The sequence below is a fragment of the Frankliniella occidentalis genome, unplaced genomic scaffold (genome assembly GCF_000697945.3).
Source record: "Frankliniella occidentalis isolate FOCC.00 unplaced genomic scaffold, Focc_3.1 Scaffold2, whole genome shotgun sequence".
Taxonomy (NCBI): Eukaryota; Metazoa; Arthropoda; class Insecta; order Thysanoptera; family Thripidae; genus Frankliniella; species Frankliniella occidentalis.
Genome location: NW_026267132.1, coordinates 3431034 through 3443735, shown reverse-complemented (window position 1 = coordinate 3443735; position 12702 = coordinate 3431034). Strand labels below are relative to the sequence as shown.

The window sequence follows — 12702 nt, the reverse complement described above, 5'->3', positions numbered from 1 at the left end:
AGGGAGGAGGGGCAGCAGAGGCGCGTGGGAGGGGCGACAAGGACAAGGACGAGACGTTGGGCCGGTTTTGTGTTTTGGCCGTTTTCGTACTTGACCGCCGCGCTTGCCGGGGCGAGGCTAGCGTGTCCTATGGCCCAATGGCTGTGCTGCTATGCGGACAAATTTCCCAAAATTTCTCGAAATTCACAGGGAATTCTCAAAATTTAAACATAGTTTGTGAAATTGAACTTGAAAGTCGCGACAGAAAAAGTATATTTTGTCTTCGGGGGTACGCGTTTAGCCGTCTCGCCAGGCCAACAGGAGAGGGCCAGCAGGACAGAGGAGGTGGTGCTGGTTTGTACTTTACCCGGTGACGTTGAGAGAGGTTGGCGCCTACCCTCGCGCCCGCGGCCGCCAGATTACGTAGACACAAACAAGGCGACTGATCCAGGGGGCTTTGGGGGCGTTGAGGCGGTGCGGGGGCGGAGGAGGCGGCGGTTGTAGGGTGCCCTCCTTGAGTCGGGGCAGTTTCCACTCTACCTGTGCGACGGTAGTCTTGTATCGCAGGAAAGTCCCGCTCGAGGAGAAACAAAGAGATCGTGCCCAGTCGCACCCGCTGCTGCTCCCGCATCCATGGGATGAGTTGTGTCTCTTTTACCGCCGTTACAGGCTACAGGCGCGTGGGAACGAATGCAACCACATGCGGACAAAAGGCCCACATAGTACACACACACTCACATCAAACTCGGTCTGCAGCACGCATTTCCGGTTCCGCTCACACGAGCGTGTTCCACCGAGCGGTGCACGGCGCGGTGCGTCCCCGTCGGAGCGTGGCGGCGGCGGCGGGGGCAACGCCCAGCGGCTTTGGCGGGGCTGGCCTGCCAGACAGGGGCGGGGATCGACGTACCGAGACAGACGGTCCTAACGCCTTTGCTCTCCGTTCTGTTGCAGGGCCCACGCACACCGGGCTGGACACGTGGTCCGTGGTCTGGTACTGCGGGATGTTCGCCGCCTTCACGTCGCTGTTCCTCATCATGCCGTGCTCCCAGGTGCTGTGCCGCGCCGGCCTGCTGCACGGCCACAGCGACCCCCGCCTGCGGCCGCGCGCGCCCCTCGGCGCTTTCCAGGCCGCGGCGCAGGGCTACGCCACGCCGCCGCCGCCCTACAAGCAGTTCGCGCCGCCCTCGTACGAGGACGTCATCCTGGACCTCGGCTGGGCGACGCCGGGCAAGGCGGTCGCCGTGTCGCCGCTCGCCCTCCCGCCCGCGCTGCTCCCGCCCATGCAGCGGCTGCCCGAGAAGGAGAAGGAGGGCATGGAGGCCGGGCTCGACGTGTACGTGATCCCGCTGCGGTCCGAGCCCTCCTCGCCGTCCACGCAGGCGGCCGCGTGAACCAGCGACGCAGCTGGAGGGGGCACCCCCTCCCGGGGCTCAAGACCTAGAGGAGTTGTGTTCAGTGAGCTGCAAACTCAAGAGTTGGCCGAGGTCACCTCGGCGCAGCTGGCGTTGAAAAAGGAGCACGGAGGACCGCCGCCTTAGAGAGGAGGCGTTGCGGGAGAGGTCATTGCTGCAGCAGCCCTTCAGGAGAGCCCGCGGCCAGTGACCTCCACCTTCTGTTGTAGTCGAGAAGGAAAGGATAAACCGACATTCATGCCAAGAGGAGTCTACCCGTGTGGGCTCGCGCGGGTGCTGTCCTGGGGTGTGGGTGGCGTGGCACTCGTCATGGGCGCCCACTTACAACCCTCCCGACACAATTTTACGGAGAGCAAAATGAGTCTGTGGAAGGGGTAGTGATAGTTTAATTACAATGGGTCTAGTCATAGAAAGCGGTGGTTCAGGTGTTTTGTGCGGACCTCAGTGTAAATAACCTTGCGCTGACGAAAAGAAATGATCTGGGCGGCAATTTTAAACTGACGAATCGTTGTCGCATCCGGACAATGTGTACACGTATTCCTCTTTAAAATTCCATTGTTTGTACTCGTAATGCAAATCGACTCTCGATCGGAATAACGTAAAATTACCTTCATAAGACTGACCTGATATTTTTGTATTTTAGCCTGGGTATAGTAAATTAATTTATCTTAGCTTTGAATGTGTCGAATTGTTGTAAGCCAAGTTAACGTCGAGGTGGACTGGAGAATTGGGATATGTACTGGTGAGAAGTGCTCCAGCCAATTGGAATCAATGGCTTTGGAACTCAGATCCACACATACAGTCCCAACTTTGCTCGTCAAGAAGTATCTTTCCACTCAAGAGTATTTGTACTAATTTGTCGTCTCTAACTCAGCATTGTTGGTTTTAAGATTAGATATAGAGTGTCTTGTACCTGCCATATTTTTTAAGAAACTTTCGTGTTTATGTGTAAGTTGCATTTTCTGTGCCATTTCTCTGGTGCGTATTTTTGTAAATACTTCATAATTTAGCCAAAGATTCTTCCCATCGCGGTACTAATGCGCCGGATGGGAAAGCTCACCCTCAATTTTTTTCACACACCAAAGTGTAAAAAATAGCATTAAAATAGTGATCAAATTGCAGACAAAACGACTATTCATTCACCACTCCACCGCTTCACGCGCAAGCGCAGTGTCGAGCAGTGCCTTTTTGAACCCTGTTGCGAACGAGGCTGAAGAGAGACGGGCGGGGCCCCAAACTCGAGGCTCGAAAATGCCGCTGCAAACAAGACTCGAGCGAGCGAGGGGCCACAGCCGGCCGATACTGGTTACACGGGCCGGTTACATTTGAAACACTCCTCAAAGCCCTGTATAGCGCCGCCGCCGCACCAGGCCAGGACGCTCCAATCTCACTGACATTGGCCTTGTGAGGCGTGAGGCCCCGGGCCGCCGCCGGCCCGCGGCCAGCGCGGCACTGGGCCACGGGCCACGAGGCCGCGGGCCATGAGGCTCCATGAGCGGGACGGGTGGTTCAATTGCCACTCAACCCGTGAGGACATAAAGTCCTGTTTGACGTCAGCGCGCGCCCAGCGAGAGGGGCGTGAGGGGATTAAGGGCCAATAACAGAGGTTTCCCCGCAGTGATTTTGTTTACACAGTGTCACCGATACTACTTGCACTACACGAGGTTCGCCCTACGGTGGTGTGGTGCATAGGAGTGAGAGCGTCGCGGGGGTTCCGGCGGTCGGTGGTAGTTCAGTTCAGTTCCCCTGACCCATTTCAAGAGCCATCGGCTGGGCGCGCTGCGCTGGGCACGGCTGGGACCCCATCCCATCGCGGGCTAATCGTTCACTCGGCGGGGCGGGGCGGGGCTGGGCCGGGCGAGGAGGCAAGGGCACGCCGAGGAGGGGCCCCGCCTGCCGAGCACGCCTCCGCCGTAACTGCCTGCCTATACCTCTGGGGCCCGCCAAGCCAGTGGCGGCCGGTGTACTACCTCAACCCGCTCTTACCGCCGCCGCCACGCCGCGCCACGCCGCACTACGCTCCGCCACTATAATTGTCGAGTATCGAGTCTCAAGGTAGACGGACAGACAGACAGCCCGATGTCCAGCAGCGAACGCCAGTCTCTGGCGGGGCCGCCGTTGCCAGGTACGCGATTTACTCTCTACTGGATGGAACCTTCGCGCCAAACCCAGTGCGGAGGAGATGGAGAAGGGGGAGGGGTTAAGGGGGGAAAGAGGCTGGGCGACGCGCACCTGACTGTAGACCGCCCACACGACACGTGTGCCACCTAGTTTGCCTACCTCACAACCCGCAGGGGCCCAGACCCTGCCCAGTCCTTAGTTAGTCTGCGTTCCTCGTCGCGGTCAGCCCATCCGCCGCAGTTGACTGTACATAGGCCTGCAAACAGAAAGAATGGCAGTTGTTGCCATATATTGCTGAAAGGAGAGCCCGTGTGGATTGTTTTGGTGGTATCAACAATAACTTATTTACAAAGCGAGGAAAGGAGACCGGTCACAGAGGTAAGCGCGTAATGTTGGTAAGTAAACAGTATGGTCCTATGAAAGAAAATAAGAAAATAAGCAGCAATGTATTGCTCCAGTTTATATATGCTAATCTGAATGTGGCAGACAAAGAAAAACAATTTCCACTGCCTGAAATAACAAAACGTTCAAACATCCTTACAATTATTCAATCATCACTTTTCCATAAGGCAATTCACAGCCAATTATGTCATGGACGACACTATAGCCCCTCCAAACATAATAAAGATGTCTTAGATATGATCAAAAATAAAATGCTTAACAAAACTTAATAAAAAAGAAAGCTTATTCTGCCCTTTTTAGCAGAAATACAACATTTGAGAAAAGATCTTTGACCAGATTCCAAAGATTCCAAAGATTAAATAGACTGTAAGTAAAAACAAAGGTATTTTGTAATGTAGAATGATATGTTATTTTTGAAAAAATAAATTATGAGTTCTAGCTAGGTGTTAAAAGAGTTTCCTTTCTTTACATCACACCCTGAAATGAGATCTTCAAAGTACATAATTGCAAGCTTGGTAAACAAAATGTAAAGTAAAATATATAATCTAAATCAGTCAAAGAAGATAAATGCTTTGGGTAACGAGCAAAACTTGAACTCAAAAAGCTCTCGCCAACCACACCTAGTCTAACAAAATACTTGACTAGTCTTATATGTACAGATGGTTATGAAATATATTACATATTGATGGAAATAATGTCATACACCTAAATGATAATATGTTTAAAAGACAAAAACCCTGTCTATAAACAGTATATTATAGCTCATCATGATCTTCATTTTTATGGTTTGGAGATAATGAAAGATCATCAATTTCAAACCATTCTTGATAAACTTTTACAGGATCTACCATCCAGTGTTTGTGAAAAGAGACTGGTTTCTGAGATAATAAGTAATTTTTGGCATAGTCTGATGGTCTTGCCTGAAAAGATTAAAATACAAAAACACAGTTATATGATATAGAACTGAATTGGGATTGGATTAGAAAGTATCATTAATATAAGCAGTCTAACCTGATGAAAATGTGGGGAATGTATTATAGGGATATCCAAATTTGCAAGACAAATGCCTAGGTACATATCATCCGGAGTCGAGTCAGATGGGCAAGTACAACTGCCACGTTTGGCCAACTCTTGCACGAGTGGCATGCTAAGAACAATACCTCCACCACCAGTAATATAGTTGTAGCCCCCTATTTCTCTGGGTAGAACAACACTATATCCATATCTTTCACCCAAGGCAACCTTCAAGGAAGGATCATAGCAGGAGAGAAATTGGCGTAATCGGGAGACACTGAAAAATTAAATTTAAAATATTTGTAAGACCAAAGACCACAGTTAAAAATCGAATAAGAAGCAAACCTCAAATTAACGACTTGAAAATTTATGAGCAGTCTAATAGGCAGTAATACCTCAAAATTGTATCATCATCAGCAATGACCAACCATTTAATGGTTGGATCAATAATGTATTGGGTTGCAGCATAACCCAACACAGCCAATGTTTTTCCACAGTGACCACGCTCTGTATTTGGGACTCCAAGGCTGATTGTGCCCAACTTCAAATCTGAAATTTTATTAGAATAGGGTTATTAACTTTGCATTAGGTCTATCAAAAATTTTTACGATTTTTCACAAAGAACTTTTACAACAAACCTTCTACATCACTGAAAAAATTAATTCGAGATGCATATTTGCCCCAAGTTGATTTTACAATGGGTAACCTCTCATCATGGAATTTCGAACATGTTTTCACAGCAAGATATATATCTTTAGTTTGAACTGGATTGCCCTAAAAAAAATCAGAAAATGTATTTAACAATTATTTATAGTATTAGAGCACAACTTCTCTATTACACACTTACACAAGGTGAAAAAATTCTTGGTTTTGTAGCACAATGGGGGCCAGGTTTGGCACATATTGCATCTAAGTGAGTTAGCTCTGGGCCTTTTCCTTCCTGCCAAATGTAAAGAGCTAGTTCATATGCTGCATCAATAGAAAAGTCAGGGTTTCGGGGAAAATCACCTTCCCTCAACCGATGAGCCAATCTGTGAGATGAAATAGATAGATTTTAGACCAAATGATTTAACTATATCAAAGATGTAATAATATTTACAACAGGCTTACTTTCTTATCAATGTCTTAGTCATGACAACTCCTGATGCAAGATTGGGGTACTTAAAGATACTAGGATTCTTTGGAAATGCAAAATGATGGATAATTGTGGGCTCACGATCTCTTAGAGCATGACCATACCATTTTTCCTGAGTAATGAGAAAAGTGGCAAGTAATTTAAGACTCTCACTTTTAAAAAACACACCCTGATTATTAATAAATAATTTAGACTAAAATATGTTAGCAAAGGCAGATAAAGAGGGTAACAAGAGAAGTTACCTGCTTTGGAACAAACTTTTGAAGTATTTTCACCAGCTTTTGTAGATCAACATGAGTAGAACTCTGGCAGAATAGCACATATGAACTGTTTCTACCATATAAGGCATCTAATCTGTAAAATAAAGATGGCCAACATATTTACAGGGGACGACGGTTTATAAACAAGGTTTATCAATGGATAATTCTTACTGTGGTAAAATTGGAACTATTGTCCATGCACCCGGATGAGTGAAATCGGTGTGGGCAAAGTGGACAGGAGGTGGTGCCTGGTTAGAAAAGGAAGATAAGGTTGTAGATAAATTCTTCTATGCATTACAGTTTAAGATATGTCTATAAAATACCTGGTTGTGAGATTCTGCTTGTTTGTGTATATCTTCTCGGAGACTCTCTGCAAGTGATGTGTCATGAGAATCTGGTTGACTCATAACAACGACTACAATATCTCGGAAATCTGAACAGAAAACAAAATTGTTACAAAAACTTACAATCTTGAGAGAGCTGTTCCTCGTTCAAAAAGACAACATAAGACATAAGCTGGGGAAGTTTATGCAGGAGAGTTAGATAGATATAACTATACGTCTCCTGGTTTATGCCTGACAGTATCAATGGAGCATTCATTCATGGTTTTTATTTAACACTTACTAAGCATTTGGCCATGACTGAGAGAAGTACAGCAGCATAAGAGAAGTAAGTAAACTATCGGAAGCATAATGGCTGGTTTCTTGAAAAATTCAATTCTGAAATAACATACACGATTAAAAGTCAGAAAAAGAAAGACACCTGTCGAATCACCAGACGATAGCATCGCGGTTAGAAACTACTGCTCAAAAAATTCACATCATCAATAATAGCAACTAACCTTGTCGGAAAGAACTTCTTTTAAATGATGACTGACACAATATGTTGATTGTTGATTCAAATCCCGTCAATGTGGTCAGAAATTCTAAAATGCGAGGAAATATCCATGTTTTCGCCGCTACGGAATCTGTTTATGATCTATCATAAAAGTCGTCTGCAGTGCTTGAAGTGTGAACAGTTCACAGTTTCTCTATATGCACCACAGACGTGACGTCACTTAGTAACCGTTTCTGTTTGTTTTGTTTGTAGACAGGTTGATCCACTGACTTTGCCGTTATATTGTCTGTTAAAGATTGTTGAAACTTTCGTAATCGATTCTATATTTTGGTCTGGTCTAGTGATAGTTTAAGTAGCTTTCCTGTGCCTAACACATTTTTTATATCAAGAAAAGTTACTGTTGTAGTCCTCTGCCTTTAGAGGTTATGATTGTTTTCTTGAGTTTGTTGTGATATTAATAGTAATAAAAAGGTTAAAGAATTGTTCATCAACTCCCGTTAAAATTAATTTTATCTTCCAGTTGATACATATTTTACATTCTCTTTGCATTGTTTCATTCAGGATTTGAAGATGTTGGGGGATAGGAACTTTTCTATGGAGAAGCTAGACACAGAGAATTTAGACCATCAACAAGGAGGCTCACAGCATTCATTTAAAATCCGCCCTGACCTTGATGAAAAGTATGTTTCATTGTTAATTTTTTATCATCTTTTAAAAATTTACTGCTGCTTATGTTACAATTAAATATGTATCTATTTAGATTTCGTCCTCAGGCTGCCAAAGAAGCAATCCAAAGTTTATTGACTGAACAATTGAGTGGCAAAGTTTATGCCAATGAAAATGTAGATGATTTAACAAAATCAGTAGCAAAACTTGCTCTTGAAAGAGTCAAAGGTAATTATACACACAACATTATGCATCTTGATTTTCTCTCATCCAAAAATATTATCTTAAACCAAAAATCTTACAGCAATGGAATTTCAACGCTACAAGCTGCTGGTCCAGGTTGTACTTGGTGAACAGCGAGGAGCTGGAGTTAGGATGGGTGCAAGATGCATGTGGGATGCAGAGGCAGATAGTTATGCGAGTGCAGAATACGCAAATGTAAGCTCATCATGACTGTTTCCTTATGGTGTTTTGAAAACCGCAAAGCCTCAGTTTTTAATGCCTATACTTTCTTTTGTTTCCAGGATTCATTGTTTTGTGTTGTGACTGTCTTTGCTGTGTTTGTTTATTAGCCTAATCTTACTTCAATACAAGTTTCTCCAATTAAATTTTCTAGTTCCTTACAATTTTATTGTCTGTGATAGGTTCTGTACTTCTGCCTTGCTTTGGTGGACTAAAAAGATTGTGCATCTGAGCAATAGGATGTTGTAACCTTTGAGAGACTTATTATATATTTTAAAAGTACTTACAATGACTTTTTAGCAACTTAATAATTATGAATCTAAGACACAAGTAGTGACCAGCACTAGCCTAGCAACATTAAAACATACTATTTGTAAAACTCAAAATAAGCTTTTTACATTTTGCTGATTTATTGAGCTTCAAACTGTATTCAAATTTATTTTGTCTCTGGTTGCTGGTTTCTATTATTTTTACAAAACAGAAGGTAAAACCTGATAGAAATGCCAATTTTGGGATAATTTTTGGGAGTACATCTGACAGGAGTGAAAAAGGCGCTATCTTTTTTCAAATAATAGATTAACACTCATTTCAATCTGAAATACAACAGAAATCATTTTCTTAAATGTGAAAGAAATTGAATTGGTATCATTATTTGTATCACTTAATTTTTATCACTCATCTTGAAGTTTGGGGTTTTGAAAGTTGGCATTTTCTTATCAATTTAACATGCACGATTCATAAGTGGGTATCATATATTTTATATTGATAAAGGCATCCTCACCACCATGACGTTCTAAAATCTCCAAAGTTTGTTGGACAAGATCACCAATGTTCTCATCTCTCTGTTGAGCATAATCAATTCCATCGCCTGTATTAACTGAAAAGAAGAAAACTATTGGTTATCTTTACTAGAAGTCAGAGCGGCTGTCAGGTACATGTTTTCAATTTGGTGTACCATTCATCGGCTTCAGCAAATTGAACATGGGTAGAATTTGGCGGTAGTATGGTACTAAGGCTTCTCCCACCATTTCACATGACTTCACCATTTTCTGTATTATCTGCATCGTACAGCACACAACATCAGGTATTCTAGTATTCAAAGCATCTGTAAATTCGTCATGAGAAGGTAATGAATGGTATTGATTTTCTATCTTCATTTTACAAAAAAAATATATACTCACTTTTGATTGGAATTATTAACTGGGGCACCACTGGCAGCACCTTGTGTGGGGCATTTTTGATCATATCATGAATGCCCCGACGAGCGAAAAATTTGTACGGATGCTCCGTTTCGCACAAACCATCGAAAAACATCGGGAGGAAATGGTGGTAGTCTAGATCCTGCACTTGCCTCTGGAAGTTGACGGGGTGGGGGAATTAGAGCAGTGGGGTGGGTGGGCGATGTTGGCGCTCCAGCTAGAAGGGTCTGGATTGTCGTAAGAGCACATCGATGGGAAAAGTTTTATTACCGCGGCACTCATGCGGACCAAATATAAACTTATGACAAATACGGATTATTTCAACCGCTAGTCAGACCAGACCATCTTTTGGACAGCCCTGGCACGAAGCGTAAGGTGAAATGACAACTAAGGATTTTAACTTTCGGGAAAGTAATTTTTTGGGAAATTTTGCAAGAATTTTCCTCTCTTCTTAGAAATTTTAGAAAATTTCCCAATTTTTCTAGAAAAGTACCCAGTTAGTCCGGAAACATTTCGCACTTTAAAATCGCTTATGACAACACTAGTCGAATTTACAGTAAAGCCTGCTCGTGACAGTCCAGACCCTGCTGCCGCACGCTCGCGCACCTTCCACGCGATGGACTTGGAGGACGCGTCGAACTGCAGCGCGATGGGGAAGTCGCCGCGCTCGTAGTACTTGCGGAAGAGCGTGGGCTTGACCAGGGGCCGCGGGCGCACGCAGTGCACGCGCGGCGGCGGCGGCAGGCGCACGTTGGGCTGCAGGGCCTGCGTGGAGAAGGCGGGCACCACGCGCGGAAGGTGCAGCTGCTCGTACAGCCAGTGCGTCGAGGACGTCGGCATCCTGGCGAACACGCGCGCTGTTGTGCGGGCGGGGGGCGGCTGCGACCCTCTCCTGACCTGGCCGGGGTCGGCTCGGGGGGCGGCGCGGGGCCCAGGCCTACTGCAGCGGGGGCGGCGCCTGGGGGGAGGGGGCCAGGGGGCGCATCTGCATGGGGTGGGGCCCGGGGGGGCTGGTCCGGGGGTATCGACGAAACAGGCGCCTAGCAACGCCAACAGAGTGGACTTCCCTCCCGACCTGCTCGGCGCGGGGGCGGGCGGCGTGGCCGCGTGCTGGGGGCGGGGGCGGTACGGGGGCGGCAGCAGAGCGAGAGCGTGCCGCTCAACATGTGGCTTGACCGTGGCGGTGCGTGCGTGACGTGGGGCCGTGTCAGTCGGAGCGGAACTGGGTCAGCGCCGTCACCCGCTCGAAGGATATCCCGCCCACACACACACACACACACGCACACGCACACGCACACAAACCTGCACGAGTTCCTGATTGTCAGTCTGCCGGAGGGCTCGGGTTGCAGGGCGTGGCGAGGCGGAGAGTGGCTGTGGGGTTTAATTAAACGCCCTAAGAAACACCCCGGTAATTCCACCCCCCCCCCCACAGCGCGCAGCGATCTAAAAAGTTCACCAACAAAAAACAGAGATTGTTCCGAAAGTGCGTCGGTTTTCCTCAGATTCCTTCATTGGCACCTCGGCCTCGGCGCCTGCGAGACTGAGGATAGGCCATCCCGCAGTACACGCATGCGGTGCGCGCGAGATGTTGCCTACCTACCAGGCGCTCTGAGAGCTTGCATTGGCTGAACCAACTTGTCCGTTTAGAAATGGCGAATGACGGAAGTACTTTTCGCGTGTGGGGTGTGGAGTATTTGGCGTGTGATTTCCCGATTCCACGTAACTAAAATTGGCCAGAATATTGTGTATGCACGCTGCACGCCACCTGTCCCCCCCAACCAGGGGGGGACTTACTCACGAAGCCGCGAGACGGCGCTGCTGTGTGCACGACAGGCTGTGGAAAGGGCAGGGCTGCTCGGCGGAAGAAGTAGAGCCAGCTGTGCGCGGGGGGTGGGGGTGGGGTGGACGACGCATGCGGTACTGTACCTGGGGGTAGCCCGGCCAGCCCTGGAGAGTGCCCCCCCCCCCATATAATTAGACTCCCCCCCTCTCCCCCCGGTACTCTGATCCACTACCGGGGCCCTATAACAAAATTCGCCCCCCCTCCACGAAGCTCCCTTCCCCTATCCGCTCCGGCCGTAAAGGACTCAGCGGCGGGCCAGACTCGGAGAGAAGAGCGTCCCCGATTCATCCTGAATATGATAATGGCGATACTCGCCGTGATCACAGGGCGGGGGAGCGGGCAAATCGAATCTGCCATCATCATGGCTCCTTCGGGGGAGGCCCGTCGTCCCGAGGACCTGCGCCGAGGCAAAACCGAACCCTGTCAAAAACACCCGACGCGCGGCGGAGTAGGGCGTTCGGATGGGAGCGGCTGAGCGGGCTTGGACGACACCGATCTCCGACTGTAATCGCCGCGGTTCTCCTAGTCACTCGGAACATCGTCGTCTCGCTCGCACCGATAGAGGAGTTCGCAAGTGGCCCCGCCTGCCCCTGCCTGCTCCTCGCCCTCGCTCCACTACGCTACGCCACAACACGCCACGCTCGACCGCCCTCCAAAGGGTCCCTGCTAGCCCTGCTACCAACTCGGCTAACTCGATTCAAACAACGCGCTAGCGGGCGGAGACCAGGACCCAGTGCAGGCCGGCGCGGGCCGGTGTGGTGTGGTGGCGCTTGGCAGGGCAGGTCGGACGCGGAACGGAACGGGGCCGTTTGCGCGCGGCGTCGTCGCCCGCCCGTTCGGCGCGTTTACAGTTTACAGGCGGCTCACGGCCGAAACGGCGGGGCGCGAGAGGTGTCGCCCTAAATGAACAGCGGCGGTGGTGCTGCCGCGGCGGCGGCTTCGGGCGGAGCACCCGCTCCGCAGGACCCCGTAAAAAGACAACAGCTGGAGCGGAGCGTGCTATGGGGAACGATACACGGGCCACTGTCACTCACACTGGTGATAACCTTTCCAGGAAGGGAGCCCCACGGAGCCCTTTTTCCACGCTCGCTGTGGAATAACTCTAACTCTCCCCCTCCCCCACTCCTTCCCGTCACATCGTCTTCCCTAGCGGAAGTGGGGCGCGAGCATCCGGAAAGGGAAGGAGAGCACGGCGACGGGGAGCATCAGTGATGCAGGGGCTAGTCAGTCGTGTCGGGGCAGGGCGGGGCAGGGCGGGGCTGTGCGGGGCGAGGCGCCATGGCAGCCCGCACCGCAGCGTTTGGATCGGCATCCCCGCTTCTTCCGCCTCGTACTCGGGCCCAGCAGCAGAGAGAGAGAGAGTCACCACCCT

The 12702-nt window shown here is 48.6% G+C and overlaps 4 protein-coding genes across 4 annotated transcripts in view; 2 read left to right on the top strand and 2 right to left on the bottom strand.

Moving 5' to 3' along the window:
• The window catches only part of LOC113210362 (uncharacterized), a 12559-nt gene extending 10040 nt beyond the window's left edge, over nucleotides 1-2519 (top strand). The window contains exon 3 of the mRNA XM_026428331.2: nucleotides 931-2519. Within this exon, the coding sequence (XP_026284116.1) occupies nucleotides 931-1370 (440 nt within the window). The 3' untranslated portion in view covers nucleotides 1371-2519. The remainder of the gene's footprint in view (nucleotides 1-930) is intronic.
• A 1438-nt stretch (nucleotides 2520-3957) lies between these two features.
• Nucleotides 3958-7328, bottom strand: LOC113210365 (beta-1,3-glucosyltransferase). The gene is made up of 11 exons (XM_026428334.2): nucleotides 7165-7328; nucleotides 6948-7042; nucleotides 6647-6756; nucleotides 6495-6571; nucleotides 6306-6417; nucleotides 6039-6175; nucleotides 5776-5959; nucleotides 5567-5702; nucleotides 5324-5477; nucleotides 4926-5205; nucleotides 3958-4834 (listed from the first exon to the last, which is right to left on the bottom strand). The coding sequence occupies exons 2-11, from the start codon at nucleotides 7012-7014 to the stop codon at nucleotides 4670-4672; spliced, it is 1422 nt and encodes a 473-aa protein (XP_026284119.1). The 5' UTR covers nucleotides 7015-7042; nucleotides 7165-7328; the 3' UTR covers nucleotides 3958-4669.
• Nucleotides 7329-7345: 17 nt separating this feature from the next.
• Nucleotides 7346-8570, top strand: LOC113210366 (dynein light chain Tctex-type protein 2B-like). The gene is made up of 5 exons (XM_026428335.2): nucleotides 7346-7631; nucleotides 7722-7840; nucleotides 7921-8054; nucleotides 8131-8264; nucleotides 8351-8570. Exons 2-5 carry the CDS (start codon nucleotides 7731-7733, stop codon nucleotides 8396-8398), a joined length of 426 nt encoding a protein of 141 aa, XP_026284120.1. The 5' UTR covers nucleotides 7346-7631; nucleotides 7722-7730; the 3' UTR covers nucleotides 8399-8570.
• A 140-nt stretch (nucleotides 8571-8710) lies between these two features.
• LOC113216313 (parkin coregulated gene protein homolog) lies at nucleotides 8711-10444 on the bottom strand. Its single transcript, XM_026436063.2, has 4 exons — nucleotides 10094-10444; nucleotides 9470-9641; nucleotides 9244-9393; nucleotides 8711-9165 (listed from the first exon to the last, which is right to left on the bottom strand). Exons 1-4 carry the CDS (start codon nucleotides 10325-10327, stop codon nucleotides 9005-9007), a joined length of 717 nt encoding a protein of 238 aa, XP_026291848.1. The 5' UTR covers nucleotides 10328-10444; the 3' UTR covers nucleotides 8711-9004.
• Between the last annotated feature and the right edge of the window lie 2258 nt (nucleotides 10445-12702).

Excerpts from the sequence above, each read along its gene's own strand:
- LOC113210365 (XM_026428334.2), bottom strand. The coding sequence starts at position 7,014 with ATGCTTCCGATAGTTTACTTACTTCTCTTATGCTGCTGTACTTCTCTC. Across the intron at positions 6,418-6,494 it reads ATAGTTCCAATTTTACCACA|ATTAGATGCCTTATATGGTA; the intron begins GTAAGAATTATC and ends TTTATTTTACAG. Across the intron at positions 5,206-5,323 it reads GATGATGATACAATTTTGAG|TGTCTCCCGATTACGCCAAT; the intron begins GTATTACTGCCT and ends TTAATTTTTCAG.
- LOC113210366 (XM_026428335.2), top strand. The coding sequence starts at position 7,731 with ATGTTGGGGGATAGGAACTTTTCTATGGAGAAGCTAGACACAGAGAAT. Across the intron at positions 7,841-7,920 it reads CGCCCTGACCTTGATGAAAA|ATTTCGTCCTCAGGCTGCCA; the intron begins GTATGTTTCATT and ends GTATCTATTTAG. Across the intron at positions 8,055-8,130 it reads TGCTCTTGAAAGAGTCAAAG|CAATGGAATTTCAACGCTAC; the intron begins GTAATTATACAC and ends AAAATCTTACAG.
- LOC113216313 (XM_026436063.2), bottom strand. The coding sequence starts at position 10,327 with ATGCCGACGTCCTCGACGCACTGGCTGTACGAGCAGCTGCACCTTCCG. Across the intron at positions 9,642-10,093 it reads CCAAGTCCATCGCGTGGAAG|AGGCAAGTGCAGGATCTAGA; the intron begins GTGCGCGAGCGT and ends GTCAACTTCCAG. Across the intron at positions 9,166-9,243 it reads TTTGCTGAAGCCGATGAATG|TTAATACAGGCGATGGAATT; the intron begins GTACACCAAATT and ends TCTTCTTTTCAG.